Raw genomic sequence first — 22997 nt, 5'->3', positions numbered from 1 at the left:
CAGGTTGACCAGGTCAACGGTCAACGGTCAACGTTGACTGCTGATGTCATGCTGATGCATTAATTAAATTTTGAATTAAATTAATTTATTAAATTCTAAAAATGATTTAAATCTTTAAAATTTAATATAAAATAAACCGTAGCTCGGATGGAAAAACTTTGTACATGAAAGTTGCTCAGAACGACGAGACGAATCCGAATACGTGGTCCGTTTGTCAGCCACACATTCCTAGCATAGCGAACATGGAACATTCCCCCTCCGGTCCGTCTGTCCGAAAACGCGAAACATCGGGAATACTTTCCCGGATGTTGCCCCCTTCGCCGGTACCACCTACTGCCGTGTTAGGACACACCTAGCACCGCTCATTGTCATGTCACGCATCGTCATGCTTATGTTTGCATTGTATTAACTGTTTCTTCCCCCCTCTTCTCTCCGGTAGACTACGAGACCGACGCTGCTGCTGCCCAGTTCGACTACGGAGTTGACGACCCCTCCTACTTGCCAGAGCAACCAGGCAAGCCCTCCCCCCCCTTGATCACCAGATATCGCCTATTCTTCTCTATACTGCTTGCATTAGAGTAGTGTAGCATGTTACTGCTTTCCGTTATCCTATCCTGATGCATAGCCCGTCCTTGGTTCTACTGTTGTTACATTTACCTGCAATCCTACATGGTTAGTATAGGATGCTAGTTTTCCATCAGTGGCCCTACATTCTTGTCCGTCTGCTGTGCTATACTATCAGGCCGTGATCACTTGGGCGGTGATCACGGGTATATACTTATATACTCTATACATGATACCTGTGGTGACTAAAGTCGAGTCGGCTCGTAGGAGTACCCGCAACTGGATCTTTGTGGCGGAGCGACAGGGCAGGTTGAGACCGCCTAGGTGAGAGGTGGGCCTGGCCCTGGACGGCGTCCGCGGTTACTTCAAAATAACACGCTTAACGTGTTCTTGGTATTTGATCTGAGTCTGGCCATTTGGTCTATACGCACTAACCAGCTACGCGGGAACAGTTATGGGCACTCGACGTCGTGGTATCAGCCGAAGCTCTTCTTGACGTCAGCGACGGAGCGGCGCGCGCCGGATTGGACTGGAACGCCACTAGGCTAGGTCTGCTTCCGGCCGCCCTCGCAACGTGCAGGTGTGCAATGGGCGATGGGCCCAGACCCCTGCGCCCATAGGATTTGGACCGGCGTGTTGACCTCTCTGTTGAGCCTAGGTGGGGCTGCGACGTGTTGATCTTCCGAGGCCGGGCATGACCCAAAAAAGTGTGTCCGGCCAAATGGGATCGAGCGTGTTGGGTTATGTGGTGCACCCCTGCAGGGAAGTTTATCTATTCGAATAGCCGTGTCCCTCGGTAAAAGGACGACCCGGAGTTGTACCTTGACCTTATGACAACTAGAACCGGATACTTAATAAAATACACCCTTCCAAGTGCCAGATACAACCCGGTGATCGCTCTCTAACAGGGCGACGAGGAGGGGATCGCCGGGTAGGATTATGCTATGCGATGCTACTTGGAGGACTTCAATCTACTCTCTTCTACATGCTGCAAGATGGAGATGGCCAGAAGCGTAGTCTTCGACAGGACTAGCTATCCCCCTCTTATTCTGGCATTCTGCAGTTCAATCCACTGATATGCCCCTTTACACATATACCCATGCATATGTAGTGTAGCTCCTTGCTTGCGAGTACTTTGGATGAGTACTCACGGTTGCTTCTCTCCCTCTTTTCCCCCTTTCCTTTCTACCTGGTTGTCGCAACTAGATGTTGGAGTCCAGGAGCCAAACGCCACCGTCGACGACGACTCCTACGGCACTGGAGGAGCCTACTACTACGTGCAGCCCGCTGACGACGACCAGGAGTAGTTAGGAGGATCCCAGGCAGGAGGCCTGCACCTCGTTCGATCTGTATCCCAGTTTGTGCTAGCCTTCTTAAGGCAAACTTGTTTAACTTATGTCTGTACTCAGATATTGTTGCTTCCGCTGACTCGTCTATGATCGAGCACTTGTATTCGAGCCCTCGAGGCCCCTGGCTTGTATTATGATGCTTGTATGACTTATTTATGTTTTAGAGTTGTGTTGTGATATCTTTCCGTGAGTCCCTGATCTTGATCGGACACATTTGCGTGCATGATTAGTGTACGGTCAAATCGGGGGCGTCACAAGTTGGTATCAGAGCCGGCTGCCTGTAGGAATCCCCCTTTCCACACTCCTTGGCCGAAGTCGAGTCTAGACATTACAAAACTTTTACTAACATGGTTGTGTGTCTTACGGGCCCACGTCGCCATTGGGTGGTACTAGGATCTTTTACTCCTCGACCTTTACTCTGGGACTCTGAACTCTCTTCTACTCGGGTTAAACGAATTTGCTAACTCTAACACTAGGATCCCGTGACCGCATTCACCCCAAAGTTGGATAAGCCATAGTTGTTTCTTAGAATAGTATTTTGAACAATCCACACACTGTCATTTGACTCCGTTGAAACGTCTTTGCTTTCAGATGGAACCCACGAGGCAGGTCGTGCGTCACACGACCGCCATTGGTGCCTCGGGATCACCTGCTGTGCTAGCTGAGATGATGACCTATCTGGGTTATCGCTGGCACCCTGAGTACACCGTCTACGAGGAGTACCAGGACTTTAACCAGGAGCAGTACCGTGCCATCGTCCACCTCTACTCGCGGGAGTATGACTCCACTACTGTGCTGCACACCGCTCATGGTGTTGGAGTGACCATCGATATGGCTGTCCACGATGCTGCCTATGCTGCTCTGACACGTCTTCGTGGAGAGTATCGGGAGTTGGACACCTCCCCTTTCAGGCACATTGCTATCGCATCTGATGTTGGTGCGGAGGGATACTATACTGCTGCCTACTCCACTGTCACCCGAGAGCCCTTCTACCATCAGAACCTGGTTCTGCATGTTGATGGGCTGGATCGAGCTAACCGAGCTCTTCGCCATGATTTGTACACCACCCTTCAGCACCTTTACCGTGCTCTGACGCTGTTACACCCCTTTTCCGATCTAGGGAGCTGCCCCGTTCTGCGATCTACCCAGCCAGGACTGTGATGCCCCAGGGTGTTGGCTGGCCAGATGTGGGAGGCCACTCTCCCGCACTTGGACCTCTTCTGCCACCTGAGCGTCAGGTTCTGCACCAGAGTATTCGCGGACCCCAGGTTGCTAACGTGGAGTTCCCGATGCGACACTACCAGCTTTCAGGCTACACCTACCTCCACAGTACCTCTTGGGACTGATGTAGGCTTGCTTGTTAGTGTTAGATGCATTCGCCGCGAGCCTGTGTGCCGCCTATGTTGTTTTAGTCTATGTTGTCCGCACCGGCCCGCAAAGGCCGTTTTCCGCAAACTGCAAAGCGTTTTGCGGGCCCGCGGGATGCGGGTCTGCTAGAGTTGCTCTTAGGCGCGCACGACCCCAAACGGACGTCTGTTTAGCCTGGATTCTATCCGTTTGGGTAGGGCAATGGGATCGTGTCCGGGCCTTTCCTGGGATGCGGTGGCCGTGCGCCCAACGCGCGGACGCATCCGTTGGCCCCATCCTGTCCGCCACGGCAAAAAATGACCATATATATTCATATTTCAATGTTCAAAACTAGTTTGCACGTCCAAATATTAATTGTCTCAAATAAAAATAGTTTTACAACCCAATCTAAATTATCTCTAATAAAATAGTTTTACAACCAAATTGAAGTTGTCTTGAATGAACATAATGAACCAATACATCTATTGGTTGCCAATGTGATTCCACATGTGCTCAACCAAGTCATTTTGAAGATCCAAATGAGTGTGTCGATTACGCATTTTACGATGAAATTGGGCAAACTGTTCAAACATGGCCGGTTCTTGATGCAGGGGCTCAACATTTTCACCTTGAAAATCAAATCCTTGGTCGAAGATGCTGTTATCACGCTCATCCTCGACGATCATGTTGTACATGATCACACAAGCAGTCATCACCTCCCAAAGCTTTCCTTCATCCCATGTGAGTGCAGGGTTTTGAACGATACCCCATCGGGATTGAAGCACACCAAAAGCATGTTCCATATCCTTTCTAGCACTCTCTTGAGCACCTCGATGCAGCAGGGGTGGTTGGCAGCCGGCTACTGGCCGCTCTGGAGCACCCGACGGAAGCTGTCATGGTCCATAGCCGTCGCCAGCTGTCGTATTCCCTCTGACACCGGCTACGACGGCGACGGCCAAAACTCCTACGAAAGCGCGGGCGTGATGGCGGCCATGTCGAGACATGGTTTGGTATGGACGGCCGGGGGGTGAGCAGTGAGGAGGCGGCGCCGGCGGCGAGGTGGGGTGGGGGAGAGCAGATGGAGGCATTGGAGGCGAATGGAGTGCTAGTGTCCCCGAGGCGGGTCATGGGGAGGACAAGGGCGTGCGTCCATCCCGTTCGCGCGATGTCCGTTCACCCCAAACGCGGCGCAAATTTGAACCAGAAATGGATCAAAAACAGATGAAAACCGAACATTTACCTGTTTGTGGCTGCGCCACGCTATTCGTCCGTTCTATCCTGAACGAATTAGGACGGCCGGGATGGGGTCGCGTGCTGGAGTTGGCCTTAGTTTATGTGAGGCTGAGGCCACACCAATAATCGGATGAATGGGCAGGACTCGGGAGTCAGGAGTGGCCAACACAAACAGGCACAGCGTGCGATCCAGATTGGAGTGCCGTCCTCGCGTCGCGTCTGGTTGTGGATGTGACCATTCTCTTTGGACGCATGCATGCATCCAACGGGACGGGGCCGAACAAAACGGCAACAGTGACCCGGTACAAATGCACCATCCATCGCACTGTCCACCTAATCTCACGCTCCTTTTGCTGCCTCCTGGGTCCTGGCACAGTATCATCTTCCTTGAGGCGCGACGGAGGCCGAGGACGAGGGCACGGTACGTAGATAAACTCCATAGACGCCCCTAGATTGATTTCCCGTTGGGCGTGCACCGGAGCAAAAGCAGGGTAGATGAGATGAGATGAGATCAGGGGAGCGAGGAGACGAGGGAGAGGGGCCGCGGAAAGGCACGCCGTCCCGTTCCACGGCGGCGCCGGTGCGTGCCCCCATCAACCATCATCCGGCCTGACGACGTCGCAGCGGCCGTGCGCCGGTGCGGCATGATTAACCCCCCATCCCCACAGGGTCAGGGGGTCGCCGAGGCGCATCACCATCATCATCGATCGATCATCATTAGATGGGGCCTCAGGCAGCGAATCGCCTGACATTAGTTTAGAGTTTAGACTCTACTGGTGCACTCACTAGTGCTGATCTGATCTGATCAGATGCTGCTGCTTGGCGTTACGCCGAGGGCAAAGCATCGTTTGACATTCGTGAACCGGCTTGGCCTCGGATCAACAAGAATTCTTTGATTGTCAAACAAAGTCAAAAAGGGAGCAGCATCAATCGAACGCTTTGGCAGCACAAAAGCGCTTTGCAATTATCATTTTCTCCACAAGGCAGAGAGCGCTTTTCTTAGCAGCATCGGTGGTGAAGCGGTACTCCTACTGCAAACATTTGCAGATCAACAGAAGCCACTTTAAATAGTGAGGACCATGGTTCCACAACAAAGATTTTTCAGATTCTCATGCTGGACAGCAGAGGAGCTTGACATTTAGATAGATGGCTACTGATGCTACTACTACTACATTGCACAAGGAAAGATCATGAAAAGCTCCACTACCACATAATCCCTACGGCTACAAGCAGCAAAGCAAAGTACCAAACACACACACACACACACACACACACACCAAACTGGAAGCTCTTGGACGCCCCACCACCAAAGCAGCTTGGATATGTACAGCACAACAGCAACAAAGTCTCCCACTCAACAAACCCTAGATTCAGGCCTATGCTTGCTTGCACGATCGAAGCCCACATGCTTTCGCGACTGGTGGACTTGGATGATCAGATGCTGATGAGATCAGGAGGAGGCGACGACTCCGAGCTCGTGTGCTGCTGCTGCGGCTGCTGATCTTTCGGCTTGCCGGTCGGAGCTTCGGTGGAACTGGTTGGGGCAGGAGGGTTGGACTCAGGACCTTCGCCGGAGAGGGGAAGCTCTTCTTCATCACCTTGATTGGCAGCTGGCTTTGGGAGCTCACTGAGGATCTGCACGACCTCCCGCATCGTCGGGCGCTGCACGCTGTGCTCCTCCGTGCACAGCAATGCGACGTAGAAGACGTGCATCACCTCGTGCACCGGCACGGTCGACAGCCTCGGGTCCAGGATCTTCATCACTTGCTCCTTGTTTGGCCCTGTCATCATCTTGACCCACTGGACAATGTCGACGCCGTCCCCGAACTCCCCTACAGGTTTCCGCCCGGTCACGAGCTCAAGAAGCACCACTCCGAAGCTGTAGACATCGCTCTTCTCGTCGACCTTGAGGGTGTATGCATATTCTGGAAAGCCACAGATAACAGAGCAATGTGAGACTGGTTAGTTAGAAAGTAATAGGTTTATGTTCCTTGGCAGCTAGAGAAACATCAGGTTAGAGTAGAAGACATAGAATTGAAGTAACTGAACCTAAATATACACAGGGAGTGCGTGTTTTCATGAATCAATAGCCTCTTATGGACTAAACTGTAGTGAGGAGGTTCTAACAAAGACAGTAGGTTTACAGATGTCGTTCAGGACTAATAAAAGAATGCCTCAATGTTTCAATTTAGTAACTACATCTTGATACAATCTGAATGATTGGGCTTTAGAAGGAAACTCTTATAAGTTATCAACACTACTATTGGTCTGTAATAAATTCGTAACAGCAAACAGTTGTATGTAATAAGCAAACAGCAAACAGATGACATTCAGAACTAACAAAAGAATGACTCAATGTCTCAATTTAATAACTACATCGTGATACAATCTACGTACATGATTGGGCTTCATAAGGAAACTCTTGTAACTTATCAACAATACTATAATTCTGCAGTGAAGTCATAACAGTGAACGGTTGCTATGTAATAAAGATTAAACTATTTATGAAAATCGGTATTATATGTGCATCTTGAGAATAGTCAGACCAAAATTAATTGAAGGAATACATGTTTCAATACCTGGAGCAATGTAGCCATATGAACCAGCAATGGCGGACATGCATTCTGATGCGCCGGTGTCCTGCAAGAATTTCGCCAGCCCAAAGTCGGCCACATGAGCTTCAAAGTCAGAGTCAAGAAGTATATTGTTCGACTTGACATCACGGTGAAGTATCAGCGGTGAACAATCATGGTGCAGGTAGCACAGCCCCTTGGCAGCTTCAATTGCAATCTTGTACCGAGTATCCCAGTGCAGGTGTTCGCCCTTCTTGCCATGGAGAAGCTCCCCGAGACTACCATTGGGCATATACTCATACACCAGCAGGTTGGTCTCATTGTTTGAGCAGAAGCCTAGCAGGCGCACAATATGGCGATGCCGAATCCTCCCAAGTGTTTGTATCTCCGCTGAGAATCCATGATCATGTGATGAGCCACGGACCATTGCAGAGAGCCTCTTCACGGCCACATGATCACCATTGGGCATTGATCCCTTGTACACAGTTCCAGCCCCGCCTTTGCCAATAATGTTCTCCTCTTTCAGGGAGTCCAGCACATCATCACAGGTGAAATCAAGGCGCTGGAATGCAGTGAGTTTCCACATCCGTGCATCACTGGCTTTCTTCAACGACCGCGCCTTCAGAATTGCCGCGGTAGCAAATATAATGGAGCACAGAAGCAAGCCTAGCACAATGAGCAGCTTGATGGTGCTAGACAGCCCTCCATGGCCATGGTTGGTGTGACCAGCATCAGCAATGCCAGGGCGGCATGGACCAAGGTATGGTCCACACAGGTTTGGATTGCCAACGAAAGATGTGGCATTGAAGTAGCTGAACTGGCCGGTCCCTGGGACGAGCCCGGACAAGTTGTTGTAAGAGAAGTCGACCGCCGTCAAGCTCTGCATTGTGGAGATGGATGGAGGTATCTCTCCATCAAGGTGGTTCTTGGACAAGTTGAGGTAGTTCAGTATCCTCATTCCAGAGATGGCCGGAGGTATCCTCCCAGAGAGGTTGTTCCGGCTCAAGTCCAAGTAAGTGAGCAGCCGGCATTTCCCAATCTCCGGCGGCACACCTCCCTCGATCGCATTGCCGCTAAGGTCAGCCTTGGAGAGCTCCTGCAGCCGCCCAACCTCGGCAGGCAACGCGCCGGAGAACGAGTTGCGATCAAGCAGCAGCTTCTGAACACCAGAGAAGTTTCCAATGGATGCCGGCAATGCACCGGTGAGCTGATTGTTGGACAGGTTGATCTCCCCCAGATTAGGCGCCGCAGCGCCGACCACAGCAGGGAAGTCGCCGGTGAGGAGGTTGTCTTGCAGCTCGACCTGAGTGAGCTTCTGCAACTCGAAGAGCCCCTTGGGAATGGAGCCGTTCAAGTAGTTCTCTCCCAGACGAATACGGCTCAAGGACTTGCACTGGCCGAGGGAGTCAGGGATGGAGCCGAACAAGGAGTTGCCGAGGGCGATGAGCGTGTGCAGCTTGCCCCCGGCGCAGAGGTCCGGCGGCAGCGTGCCGGTGAGCCTGTTGGAGGAGAGGTCGACCAGCTGGAGGCGCTTGTTGGCGCCGAGGCGGCGGGGCACGCTGCCGGTGAAGTTGTTCTCCCAGAGCTGCAGCACCTCGAGGCTTGGCAGGTCGCCGACGAAGTCGGGGATGTCGCCGCGCAGCTTGTTCCGGAACAGGTTGAGCAGCGTCATGTTCTTGAGCTGGGAGAAGCTGGGCGGTATCTCGCCGGCGAGCGCATTGTTGGACAGGTCCAAGGAGCTGAGGCTCTGCAGGTTGCCCAGCTCCGACGGTATGGCGCCGGTGAGGCCGTTCACCTGCAGGAACAGGGTGTCGAGTTTCTGCAGCCTGCCGAGCTCGGGCGGGATCTTCCCGGAGAGGCCGCAGTTGGCGGCGTCGAGGCGCACGAGGTCGGTGAGGTTGCCGAGCTCCGGCGGGACCCCACCGGAGTAGGCGTTGTAGTAGCCAATGTAGAGCTCCCTGAGGCTGGTAAGGTTCCCGAGCTCCGGCGGTATCCTCCCGGACAGCTCGTTGCCGGAGAGCGCGAGGTACTGCAGCCGCGTCCACCGGCCGTACTCGGGGGGAATCTCGCCGGAGAAGAAGTTGCCGCCGAGGTGCAGGTGGCGGAGCATGGGCATCTGCGCGACCTCGAGCGGGAGCGGGCTGGTGAGGTTGTTGTTGTAGAGGTCGAGCACGCGGAGGCCGCGGAGGCGCGCGAGGGCCGGCGGGAGGGAGCCGTTGAAGGCGTTGTTGGAGAGGTTGAGGTGGGTGAGGAAGCGGAGGTGGCCGAGCGCGGCCGGGACGGGGCCCGAGAGCGCGTTGGCGCCGACGTCGAGGCGGAGGAGGCCGCGCAGGCTGGACAGCGCCGGCGGGAGCGCGCCGGAGAGGTTGAGCCCGCCGAGGGCCAGCCCCACGACGGCCCCGCGCGCGCCGCACGCCACGCCCGCCCACGCGCAGTGCGCGTACCCGCCGCCGCCGCCCGTCCCGTTGCTCGCCGCCCAGGACGCGAGCGCGCCCGTGGGGTCCGACAGCGCCGCCTTGGCCGCCAGCAGCGCGTCCGCGTCGCCGTCCGCCGCGCCGCCGGCGGAGAGGCGGACGAGGAGGGCGAGGAGGAGGAGGAGCGGGGGGAGGCGGCGGAGATGCATTGGGGTTTCGGTTTGCTTCGCTCTCTCGGGGACGGGGGAGGAGGGGGCTCACGCTCCCGGCGAGGCCCGGAGAGTGGAGACAAAGACAGGGGGGAGTGTGAGACGGGAGGGTGGCTTTGGACACGAGGGTGCAGGGGGCTCGCCTAAAAATGTGATTTTTTTGGCTTTGGTTTGGCTGGGTGTGGGGAGGCGTGGCGTGTGGTGTGGGGTGGGGTGTGCTCGGTTTCCCTCTCCCTCTGCTTCTGATTTTGGGGGATTGGGTTGGGTGGGTTTTATAACCTGGTCTCGGGCTCGGGTCGGGGCCTCGGGCGCAGGCACCACAGACACGGCCACTTTGACCCAATGGCTCTATCTTTTTCCATTTTATAATGCCGTATGTATTTTATCTCGGAGAGAACGATCTATATTCATTCATTCGTGTGTTGATTTGGTTGGAGGATTCGTCTCTAGCGGTGCGCGCGCTCCCGTGGTGCTGCCCGAGACCGAGAGATGTCATTTCCGATGGGCCAACACTACTCCTATTTGAAACGCGGCGAGCCCGGTAGTAAGAATTTTGAGTCCACAACGTGTCGATCAGATTTACAGCCCTCTTGTACCAGCGAGCATCTGTGAGAAGACTAATACTACATCTGATTTTGTTCTTAACATTACAATGGTTTCCGGTAACTTTTAACAAAAAGCTACTATATAGTTTTGGGGGTTTTAATCGATCCATGAAGTCCTATTCTTAAAATTCTTGTGATTTTTTTGAGACTATTTAAAATAAAATTTTAATTTCTTAGGCACAATTTATGTATTCTTGTGAACGTCATTGATTTTATGTATAATTTCCCTCATTCCTCTTCTTATTACTTGATTTCTAAAAAGATTTCACCTATCTTTCTGTTTTTGATATACATGCTCATTGAGCCACCACCTGCGAGAGAACCGCCGCACGTTATCATTAGGCAACTCCTAATAGGGAAAAGAGGCAAATCTGCTTCTTGCCAACATTTTAATGGACGAACAACCTCTTGTATTGCAGTTGGGTACCAAATTTTGACTGTAACAATTGTTAAGTAATTGAACGTAACGGTTGTTACGTAATTGAAATACTAATGATTTGCCATTTTGGATGTTTGTAGATTAAAAAGCATTGAAAAGTTTTGAGCCAGGCTATACGCTTTTCTAAAATCAAACTTCATCCAATAAGGCATGAAACTTGTGTTTTTGAAGTAGCGGCAATGATGACAAAATACCGCCCATACTCGCGTACCACCATGCGCACCCCTGAAATCTTCAGCCCATCCCGTTGGGGCCAAGGCGACAAGTTGAGCACCTCCCGAACAAATCCTTGTTGTAGCCTTAGCCGAAATGTGCTTTCGCACCACAAATGCCTTCATCGTGTGCAAACTCTAGAAAATACAGTTAATTTGTGCACAAGCAAAATCACCCGGTGAATATTTTGGTTGGGGAAGGTTAACACTAATTAACGACCACACCTACGTGCACGTATCCATGAATTATTGGACTGCCGTATGTCGTACGTCAAATTGGATTTCGGTTGGCTGCCATATTGAAGGTGAATCTAACCAATCAGATGGCAATATAGTAGAATTGTGCGTTCACACCAACAACGCCTCTATTATTTGCAAACTCTAGCAAATACAGTAGATTTGTGCACGAGGAAAATCAACAGGTGAACATTTTGGTTGGGAGGATGTTAACATTACAGCATTAATGGCCACAACTACGTGCACGTGCCATTGGATTCTTGGGATATCGTAGGTCGCTTCGTATTTCAGCTGGTTGGCCTTCTTCAAACTTAATAAATCATATGGGAATATAGTAGATTTATGTATTCGCCCCAACAACGTTTCCATCATTTACAAACTCTAACCAATACAGTAGATTTATGCACGAGGAAAATCATCCGGTGAACATTTTGGTTGGGAGGATGTTAACGTTACAGCATTAATGGCCACAACTACGTGCATGTGTCATTGGATTCTTGGGATATCGTAGGCCGCTTCGTATTTCAGCTGGTTGGCCTTCTTCAAACTTAATAAATCATATGGGAATAGAGTAGATTTATGTATTCGCCCCAACAACGTCTCCATCATTTACAAACTCTAACCAATACAGTAGATTTATGCACGAGGAAAATCATCCGGTGAACATTTTGGTTGGGAGGAGGTTTACAATACAACACTAATGGCCACAGCTACATGTGTCCTTGGATTCTGGGAATGCCGTATGTCATACGTCGATTTGGATTTCTGCTGGTCGGCCGTATTCAAGGAGAAATTGACAAAATCGGATAGGAATAAAGTAGATCTGTGCGTTCGCACCAACAACGCCTCTATCATCTGCAAACTCTACCAAATATAGTAGATTCGTGCATAAGAAAAATCCCGCGGTGAACATTTTGTTTGGGGGGAGGGGGGGGGGGGTAACAGTGCAGCATTAATGGCCACAACTACATTTGCATCCTTGGATTCTTGAAAAGTCGTATGTCGTACGTCGATTCGGATTTCATAGGCACAATTTATGTATTCTTGCGAACGTCATTAATTTTATATATAATTTCCCTCATTCTTCTTTTTATTACTTGATTTTTAAAAAGATCTCACCTATTTTTCCTGTTTTTCATAAACATGCTCATTGAGCCACCACCTGCGAGAGAACCATCGCACATTATCATTATTAGGCATCTCCCAATAGGGCAAAGGGCAAATCTGCATCTTCCAACAGTTTAATGGACGAAAAGCCTCTGGTATTGCAGTTGGGTGGAAAATTTAGACCGTAATGGTTGTTAAGTAATTGAAATACTAACAATTTGTCATTTTGGATGTTTGTAGATTAAAAAACATTGGAAAGTTTTAAGCGAGACTATATGCCTTCCTAAAATCAAACTTCATCCAGTAGGGCATGAAACTTGTGTTTTTTTAAGTAGCAACAATGATGATAAAATATCACGCATACCAGCGTACCACGATGCGCACCCTAGAAATCTTCCCCAGCCCATCCCGTTGGGGCCAAGGCGACAAGTTGAACACGTCCTAATCAAATCCTTGTTGTAGCCTTGGCCGAAATGTGCGTTCACACCAAAAACGCCTTCATCATTTCCAAATTCTACAAAATACAGTTAATGTGTGCACGCGCGAAATCATCCGGTGAACATTTTGGTTGGAGGAAGGTTAACACTACAGCATTAACGGCCACACCTACATGCACGTATCCATGAATTATTGGACTGCATATGTCGTACGTCAAATCTGATTTCGCTTGGCTGTCATATTCAAGGTGAATCTAATAAATCAGATGAAAATACAGTAGATTCGTGCATTCACGCCAACAACGCCTCCATTTTTTGCAAACTCTAGTAAGTACAGTAGATTTGTGCCCGAAAAAAATCAACTGGCCAACATTTTGGTTGGAAGGAGGTTAACGTTACAACATTAATGACGACAACTGCGTGCACGTATCATTGGATTCCTAGAATGTCGTACGGCGCTTCGTATTTCAGCTGGCTGGCCTTCTTCAAACTTAATAAATCAGATGGAAATAAAGTAGATTTATGTATTCGCCCCAACAACATCTTCATCATTTACAAACTCTAACCAATACAGTAGATTTATGCACAAGAAAAATTATCTGGTTAATATTTTGGTTGGGACGAGGTTTACACTACAACGTTAATGGCCACAACACGTACACGTCTCCTTGGATTCTTGAAATGCCGTATGTTGTACATCGATTTGGAATTCTGCTGGCTGGCTGTATTCAAGGAGAATTTGATATATCGGATAGGACTAAAGTAGATTTGTGCGTTTGCACCAACAACGCCTCCATCATTTGCAACTCTACCAAATATAGTAGATTTGTGCATAAGAAAAATCCCGCGGTGAACATTTTGATTGGGGGAGGTTAACACTACAGCATTAACGGCCACAACTACATGTATATCCTTGGATTCTTAAAATGCCGTATGTCGTACGTCGATTCGGATTTCAGCCGTATTCAGCGCGAATTTAATAAATCGGATGGCAAATCTCACCGGCAACTCTGACCCGAGGAATAGTCGGAGTCAATGGTGGCTGATCAATGCCTCCGGTACAGTACTTCCTTGTCCTATTATCTATCTTTTCTTTGCAGTATACAGCTTCATCGTTGTATACTAACTGCTATACAGTGTACTGTACGTAATATACCCCCCTGCATTTAGAGCAGCTTCATGAGCTCACCAACAACTCGCTCCATTAGTACAAAAAAAAAACGCTCCACGAACGTGTTTTTAACTTTTTATCCCTCAATTCGGTAAATAAAGTACAAATGAATATGAATTTTTTGCAAACTATAACCAAATTTATAGAAAAATATTTATAATATAAAATATACTTGTACAGTATGAAAATATATGTCGTGATGTATCTAATGATATGTGGTTAGTATTTTATATATAAATACTTTTCTCTACAAACTTGGTAAAGTTTTTCAAAAAAAAAATTTGTAAAGTTTTTATTTTTAAAAAAAATATACGCACTACATTTTTATTTTTATTTTTTTGCAAAAAAGATATATTATACGCACTACATTATAAAACAGAGGAGTACTTAACAAACACAACATGATTGTATACTAGATGTAAGTACATGGTTTGAGCAAAGATAAAAATGTGAACATGGTTCCACGTGCATCCATGTGAATAGTAAATTCAAATAAATATTAGGAACAAATTTTTGAAAAAAATGGTATCTAACTTAGTCGGTCATTCGACTCGCGTGTGAAGTTTCGTGCAGTATTGACACCTCAAACTTAGTTGACCATTCGACTCACATTTGAAGTTTCGTGAAATATCAATGAAGAAAATAAAATTGAGATCATACTATTCATTAAACAATTATTTTCTAAAATCTATTTTGTCATTTTTGCCCAGAGTATCATTCACTTTGTTAAACTTCGGGCCTGTTTGGTAGTGTCTAGCTTCCAGATCCGCCAAATCCGTCGTAGATCGGGCCGGAATGGTGCGCCTCCCCGAAGCTAGGTTCTAGATCTGATGAAGTTCTAGTAAGTGTAAAAACTGGAGTGGCGTTTTGGTTGATCCCAGGAAAGCGAAATCTGGAGTTGGCCTAACTTACGAAGGATAGCCACTGCCAAGTCGCTCTAGGGGCACATACCGTTTCGCTACCTTCTCTCTCCCATCTCTGGATAGCTTAGAGCAACTCTAGCACACCCCGCATCCGGCGCAAACCCGCATAATTCCGGCGATTATACGGACTCGGCCTTTTTTTGCCAGACCAGAGCCCGCATCGGTGTTCGGCCCGTAAATTTTTTTGCCGCAGCCCGCAAACGCAACCCCCGAGCCACTATAACTGCGGGTTTGCGGGGCAGATTCGGGTCGAAACCCTATCCTCCCGCCGCCGCGTTCCCCTCCAATTCCCCACCGCGCCGCTTGATTTCTCGCCGCCGACGAGCCTAGAACCACCATGGCCGACTCGGGGGATGAGGCGGAGCGGCGCCGCCGCGCCAGATCTGACGCCGCGCGCAAGCGGGGGGCGCGTCGGTGGCTCAACCAGGGTGCCCGGCCGCCGCCGGCATTCGACCGACGCGAGCTCGACGAGTTCGAGCTCGAGCGCGCCCGTCGCCGCCGCGCCTCCTCCGGCAACTGGTCCGCGGGGAGCTCATCCGGCCACTGGTCCGCGGGGAGCTCATCCGCGGGCGCATCGAGCTCGCGGCTTGTTCCGGTGAAGAGGGAGCCGGAGGAGGCCGTGCCCGATGCGCCGCCGCGCCGAGGCGTCATCGGACCCGAGGACTACCTCCCACCGGGGCAGGAGGAGCTCCTCGAGCGCGTCGTCCTCAAGCGGTTGGTGAGGGAGCTGCAGGAGATGGAAGAGCGCATCCGGCGCGAGCTCGAGTACGAGCGGCTCTTCCTCGATTCGGGCCTCACGGCATCGCAGGCGCATGCATCGAAGGAGGCCGACCTACGCGTGATGAAGGAGGAGCAGGCGAAGCTCTTCGTCGACCTCGGCTCCGACTCCTCCGACTCCGACTCCTCCGACTCCGACTGATTGTCGCCGGTGGGCAGCTACCGCAGGAGCTCCGGTGAGCTCAATTTTGCTGCAGTGATGCGGTAGCGTAGGCCCTGTCTAGCATATCTAACCTCTATGTATGTATGTGGCGTGTATGAACTTATTATGCGAAGAAGAACCATGTATGCGAGCGAGCTCCGGTGAGCTGTTGCTTAAATTTCTCGCGCGAAACAACTTTTTTTAAAATTTAGGGGTTTGTTTGCGGTTTCTAGTCTGCCGCCGCAAATTTCGGCCTGCATAACCGCCCCCGTGCGACCTGCAAACACATTTTACGGGTCGGCAAAATGCGGGTCTGCTAGAGTTGCTCTTAGAGCATCGGCGGGCATGGTCACCAAATTTGGCACCTCAAACGCCTCCGGACGCTCCCGGGTGATGGTGTCATGGCTTAGGGGGTACTAACCTATGAGACACACGGCCCACCGATCTCCACAAGGAAGGACTCTGGAATCTATGAAACTTGGTGTGATCGAGATGGAAACCTCTGAAGAATTGGCGTGTGCTTCAAGGATTACCTACTAGCCGGCATGATTGACAACTGACCATATGTGTAACCTAGGTACCCCCAGTGCATATATAAGCCATGTGGTTAGGTATTTAGAGACACAATTACCTGGCCTAGGGTTTAGAATAAAACATACAATCTCGAGGTAGATCATATTGTACTTGATACTCCATCACATCAATATAATCAAAGCAAGGCATAGGGTTTTACTTATTCGAGAGGGCTCGAACCTGGGTAAACATCGTCTCTTGTTTCCTCCCTGTTACCATTGTTCCTAGATCAACAGATTGGGACCCCCTACCCAAGATTCGCTGGTTTTAGTACTGACACCGGGCGCGTCCGCGGGCACTGACCGGACACTCCTCAAATATCCTTCTCTCCATATGAACTTCTCATAGTTGAAATCTTAAAACCATACAAAGCATGCAAAAGAAACATCTACTGACGGTGCGGAAACCCATCAGACACCTCGGTAAAGGTCCAAGCGCAGCTGGAAGTCACTGCTACTTGTGAACTGCGTTGGGATTTCCCCGAAGAGGAGAGGATGATGCAGTATAGTAGAGATAAGTATTTCCATCAGTTAAGAAACAAGTTATCAATCCAGTAGGAGAACCAACACCTCGTTAGCAGCACCTGCACACAAACAACAAATCCTTGCAACCCAACACGAACAAGGGGTTGTCAATCCCTCGGCAGTTACGTGCAAGATTAAATTGTGTAGTAATTGATAGATAGATTGAACAAAAATATAAAATAAAATAAATAAGGTAAAAGTGCAGCAAGGTATTTTTAGGATTTTTAATATATGATAGAAGTAGACCTGGGGGCCATAGTTTTCACTAGAGGCTTCTGTCTTGAAAATAGCATAGGGTGGGTAAACTAATTACTGTTGGGCAATTAATAGAAAAGCAAATAATCATGACGATATCCAAGGCAATGATCATGTATATAGGCATCACGTCCGAGACAAGTAGACCGACTCCTGCCTGCATGTACTACTATTACTCCACACATCAACCGCTATCCAACATATGGGCACATAGTTCCTATTTTCAAGAATAAGAACATCATTAATCTTTTCCGAAGGTTTTTCAATAGTGGAATCCGCCAAGTGTAAATTAAGAGAACATCTTTCCAACTTCGTAAAACCTAGCACATCCCAAAGAGATTTCAGAACTGTGGAAACACTAGCACCTAAATCACATAAAGAAAAACACTCACAATTTTTTTATCTTGACTTTAATGGTGGGTTCCCATTCATCATATAATTTTCTTGGAATTGAAATCTCTAATCCAACTTTTCTTCTAAAGCTTTCATCATCGCTTCTACAATATGTTTAATAAAAGCTTTATTTTGTTCATAGGCATTGAGTGAATTTAACATGGATTGCAACAAAGAAATACATTCAATCAAAGAGCAACTACCATAATTAAAATCTTTGTAATCCAAAAGAGTGGGCACATCACTAGTTAAAGTTTTGACCTCTCCAAACCCACTGTTATCAATTTTTTCAACAAGATTTCACCCTCCGAATTATGAGGATGCCCTCTAGCTAAAGTTGACTCTTCTTCAGTCCTCTTTTCATAAATTTTAATATTACTAAAAAAGGAATCAATAGAAGAAATACCAATCATTTTAAGATCTTCATTATTACTATCTTCTAGAGGCACTAGCTTAGCTGCCATTTGATTTACTAGTGTAGCTTGTGCATCGGATATTTTACCTAGTAAATTTTCAGTATGACCAAACTTGGATTGGAGATTAGAAACTTCTCTACTAACATGATAAAGTTGTTTTGTTATAGCATTTAGCACAATAGAGTGTTCTTTAAGCTCTTCGGTGAAAAACTTACTATGCTCAAATTGTATAGTCATATATTCCTTAGTATTTTTCTCAATCTCAAGAAAAGTGTTGGGGTAGGGAACATCATAATACTTTCTTTGAGACATCTTGACTATGCAAACATGATCACGCGCAAACAAAAGATCGTACGAAAAAGGGCAAACAAAAGAAAGGCAAATAAAAAGGCAAATACTTTTTTGTGCTTTTCGCAAAAACATTTTAGAAGTGGGGGAGATGAAAACGAGAGGAAAATGGCAAATAATGTAAATTGTAAGGAGATGAGATTTATGATTAGGTACCTGATAGATGTTGATGATGTCTCCGCGGCAACGGCGCCAGAAATTCTTCCTGATTTCTTGTATCTGCGTTGGTATTTCCCCGAAGAGGAGAGGATGATGCAGCAAAGCAACGGTAAGTATTTCCCTCCGTTATGAAACCAAGGTTATCAATCCAGTAGGAGAACCAAGCAACACTATGTAAACAACACCTGCACACAAATAACAAATACTTGCAACCCAACGCATAAGAGGGGTTGTCAATCCAACCATATATTTCACTAGTGGCTTCTCTCGAGAAAATAGCATACGGGGTAAACAAATTACTGTTGGGCAATTGATAGAAGAGCAAATAATTATGACGATATCCAAGGCAATGATCATGTATGTAGGCATCACGTCCAAGATTAGTAAAACAAAACGATTCTGCATCTACTACTATTACTTCACACATCGACCGCTATCCAGCATGCATCTTGTGTATTAAGTTCATGGAGAAACGGAGTAATGCAATAAGAACGATTACATGATGTAGACAAGATCTATTCATGTAGGAATAGACCCCATCTTTTTATCCTTAATGGCAACGATACATGCGTGCCACTTCTGCTTCTGTTACTGAGATTGAGCACCGCAAGATCAAACCCATCACAAAGCACCTCTTCCCATTGCAAGAAAAAAATCAATCTAGTTGGCCAAACCAAACCAAATTTCAGAGAAGAAATACGAGGCTATAATAACCATGCATATAAGAGATCAAAGAAGACTCAAATAATATTCATAGATAGATCTGATCATAAACTCACTATTCATCGGATCCCAACAAACACACCAAAAAAAGTCATTACATCAAATAGATCTCCAAGAACATCGAGAAGAACATTGTATTGAGAATCAAAAAGAGAGAAGAAGCCATCTAGCTACTGCCTACGGACCCATAGGTCTATGGTAAACTACTATCGCATCATCGGAGGAGAACCAATGAGGATGATGAACCCCTCCGTGATCGTTTCCCCCTCCGGCAAGGTGCCGGAAAAGGGCCCCAGATTGGATCTCGTGGTTCTGGAACTTGCGGCGGCTGGAACTATTTTTCGTCGACTCCCCTAGGGTTTTTGGAATATTTGGGTATTTATAGAGCTGAGAGGCGGTGGAGAAGACACCTATGGGCCCCACTACCCACAAGGGCATGCCCTGGTGCCTTGTGGGCCCCACAGGCCTCCCCTCCTACACTTCCTTGGTCCCAAGTTGTCTTCTGGGCAGAAAAAAATCTCCAAAAAGTTTTGCTGCGTTTGGAATCCGTTTAATATGGATATTCTGCGACGTAAAAAACAAGTAAAAAATAGCAACTGGCACTATCTCAATAGGTTAGTCCCAAAAAATGATATAATGTTGCTATAAAATGAATATAAAACATCCTAGAATGATAATATAATGGCATGGAACAATAAAAAATTATAGATACGTTGGAGACGTATCAATGGGCTTTGGGGTTGCTCAAATGTCACCTATAACACGGTGATCATAACGACAACCTACAGGTTCATCGGAAAGTTGGACAAGTGAGTGGATAGCTCGAAAGTTGGACATGTGGTATAGCCTTTGTCATGATAATGAGTTTATGTATGAGATGGTTATTGATACGTCTCCATCGTATCTCATTTTTGATTGTTTCATGCCAATATTATACAACTTTCACATACTTTTGGCAACATTTTATATGATTTATTGGACTAACCTATTTATCTAGTGCCAAGTGCCAGTTCCTGTTTGTTGCATGTTTTTGTTTCGCAGAATATCCATATCAAACGAAGTCCAAACGCGATAAAAATTTACTGAGCATTATTTTGGAATGTATGTGATTTTTGGGAGGTGGAATCAACACTAACGGAGGCCCACGACCTCCACAACCCACCAGGGCACGCTGGGCAACCCATGGCGCTCCCAGGTGTCTTGTGCCCTCCCCATAAGTCGGTTGAGGCCCTTCTTCGGGCGCAAGAAAGAAAATTTATGAAAAAAATCATGTAAAAATTTCAGCGCAATCGGAGTTACGGATCTCCGGGAATTTAAGAAACGGTGAAGGGCCAGAAAATAGGAACGCAAAACAGAAGAAAACAGAGGGGAAGATCCAATCTCGGAGGGGCTCCCGCCCCTCCGTCGCCATGGAGGCCATGGACCAGAGGGGGAACTCTCCTCCCGTCTAGGGGGAAGGCCAGGGAAGAAGAAGAAGAAGTAGGGGGGCTCTCTCCCCCTCTCTCCCGGTGGCGTCGAAACGTCGCCGGGGCAAGGATCGTGACGGCAATCTACATCAACAATCTTGCTACCGTCAACACCAACATTCTCCCCCTCTATGCAGCGGAGTAACACCCCTTCTCCCCGCTGTAATCTCTACTTCAACATGGTGCTCAACACTATATATTTTCCCAATGATATGTGGTTTTCCTATGATGTTTGAGTAGATCCGTTTTGTCCTATGAGCTAATTGATGATTGTGGTTGGTTTGAGTGTATATTTTATTATGGTGCTGTCCTACGGTGCCCTTCGTCTCGCGCAAACGTGAGCGGTCCCCGCTGTAGGGTGTTGCAATACATTCATAATTTGCTTATTGTCTGTTGCCGGAGTGACATAAGCCTGAACACGGATAGGTGGGTTATTGCGTATGGGAGTAAAGAGGACTTGATACTTAATGCTATGGTTGGGTTTTACGACCTTAATGATCTTTAGTAGTTGCGGATGCTTGCTAGAGTTCCAATCATAAGTGCATATGATCCAAGTAGAGAACGTATGCACTACTGCAGGATGCTGCTAACGCGACACTACGATCAGAGACCCTTTGACGAAACTGTGTACCATGCATTAATCGCAAACGGGGATGTAAAAAAACGTCAAAAGAGATGCAAAAATTTGCGATGGCGGAGACATCAAACACGGTTCAGATTTTAGTTACGTGTGCGATGCGGGGCATACAGTTGATACAGATGAACTGTTTGCGATGGGGCAGAACAACAGAAACGGGCAGCCATATCAATGTGTGTGCGATATACGGCATACAGTTCGTTGCGATAAACTGTGTGCTATTAGGGAATGCAATAGAAACGGTCAGCAAGATCAAGGTGTGTGTGATATACGGCATTCAGTTTACTCGGACGAACTATTTTTGATTAGGTAAGAGAACATAAATAGTTCAACTTAACAACATGTGTGTGATATGCGACATTTGTGATGAGCCAAAAGAACACAAACGATTCATGTAAACAAGATGTGTGTTATACGCAGTAAACAGCCTACTCGGATGAACTGTTTACGATGAGAAATTATAACACAGACGGTTACTATAGTTAGTTCGTGTGCGATTCTGTTGATACAAAAAACTTTAAAAAATGCAAACTAGTTGCTTGCGGTGGCTAGGAGTATCGCACGATGTGTCTGCGAGTACTCGCGTGCGATGATTAGTAAGTTACACATACATTTCCTTATGTTAACACGTGTGTGACAAATAACACATGGCACCGCATATGGTATTCGGGTTGTGTGTGTGCTACAGCTAGGCTTCCCGCCCTCCAGCGAATGCTTCCCGCGGTCCACATAGGTGAATTGTAAAATCCATGCCTCTTCCCTCAGCGGTTTCCCGCCACCAGCTAATGGCTTGCTGCATATAACCCAGGCGGCAAAACACCATCGCGACACTCTGTGTCCGCACCCATCTACCATTAGTTATTCCAAGCATGCCAGGCAATGACCGAAGCTTCGACGTCGACCCCTACATGCATTACATCTTCGGCAAGGAGAACGAGCCGGAGCAGGTCGGGGAGCAAGAGCTTCATCGGCCGGTGCAGGCACCATGGCCCATCGGCAGCGATATCGGCATGACAGTCCTTGGGCGCATAATCGACATATTACAGAGGAGGTGTGATGAGTAGTTTGCCATCCACCGTGCAAAAGAACCAGAGCTGCTCGGTGGCATGATCGACAACCCACCCGAAGAGCCGCCGTCGCTAGTGCGCATCGAGAGCCTGATGCCCCGCAAGGAATGGGCAGAGGACCTCTGCGATTCAGTCAAGACACAGGCAGCCCGCGGCTTCATCATTGCCCGCGGCAGCCGTGTCAACCTCGATCCCGACGATGTGGTGGCCAGGCTCGAGAGCATCCTTGACGAAGTTGATGTCCCCGACGAAGTAGAACATCGCCAACGTGATATCTTGAGGATGCAGGTGATGGACCGAATTTTCTACCAGGCAGAGACATGGAAACGGAGCGGTCCCGCAGAGATATCATGCACGCGATTGCACGCTGTCAAGCTCTTCTGGAAGAGGCCCAGCAGCCCCAAGAGCCTCTTAGCGCCAGTAGCTCCGTAGGCGGAGGCGGGTCGGGACACTTGGAATGAACGGCCGCAAGGGTGCCATGTTGATCATGCAGTCTGAGAAGATCGTCGTCGGAAGGCCGGTGGCTCAGTCCTTTAGCCTATATTTTATTATAATTGTATGCATATGTAGGTCGTGAGTGTTTTGGGCCTTGCCGCATGTGGCATTTTAAATTATCCTGAATATGTAAGACAATTATTAACCGTTGCCATTGTAAATTTGCCTCAACGGCGAGCAGAGCGCACGCAGGGATGGCAGA

At 48.2% G+C, this 22997-nt stretch overlaps 1 protein-coding gene across 1 annotated transcript; it reads right to left on the bottom strand.

The window, feature by feature from the left end:
- Positions 1–5533: 5533 nt before the first annotated feature.
- On the bottom strand, positions 5534–9937 carry LOC123122986 (leucine-rich repeat receptor-like serine/threonine-protein kinase BAM1). Its single transcript, XM_044543377.1, has 2 exons — positions 7073–9937; positions 5534–6418 (listed from the first exon to the last, which is right to left on the bottom strand). Exons 1-2 carry the CDS (start codon positions 9687–9689, stop codon positions 5928–5930), a joined length of 3108 nt encoding a protein of 1035 aa, XP_044399312.1. The 5' UTR covers positions 9690–9937; the 3' UTR covers positions 5534–5927.
- Positions 9938–22997: the final 13060 nt, after the last annotated feature.

The sequence above is a fragment of the Triticum aestivum genome, chromosome 5D (assembly GCF_018294505.1).
Source record: "Triticum aestivum cultivar Chinese Spring chromosome 5D, IWGSC CS RefSeq v2.1, whole genome shotgun sequence".
NCBI lineage: Eukaryota > Viridiplantae > Streptophyta > Magnoliopsida > Poales > Poaceae > Triticum > Triticum aestivum.
The sequence above is the reverse complement of the archived record's forward strand: the minus strand, read 5'-3'. Positions and strand labels throughout refer to the sequence as shown.

What these genes read in the sequence shown, in the direction of transcription:
- LOC123122986 (XM_044543377.1), bottom strand. Translation starts at nt 9,689, where the DNA reads ATGCATCTCCGCCGCCTCCCCCCGCTCCTCCTCCTCCTCGCCCTCCTC. An exon ending in ATATGGCTACATTGCTCCAG is followed by an intron (nt 6,419 to 7,072) that starts GTATTGAAACAT and finishes GTGGCTTTCCAG; the next exon opens with AATATGCATACACCCTCAAG.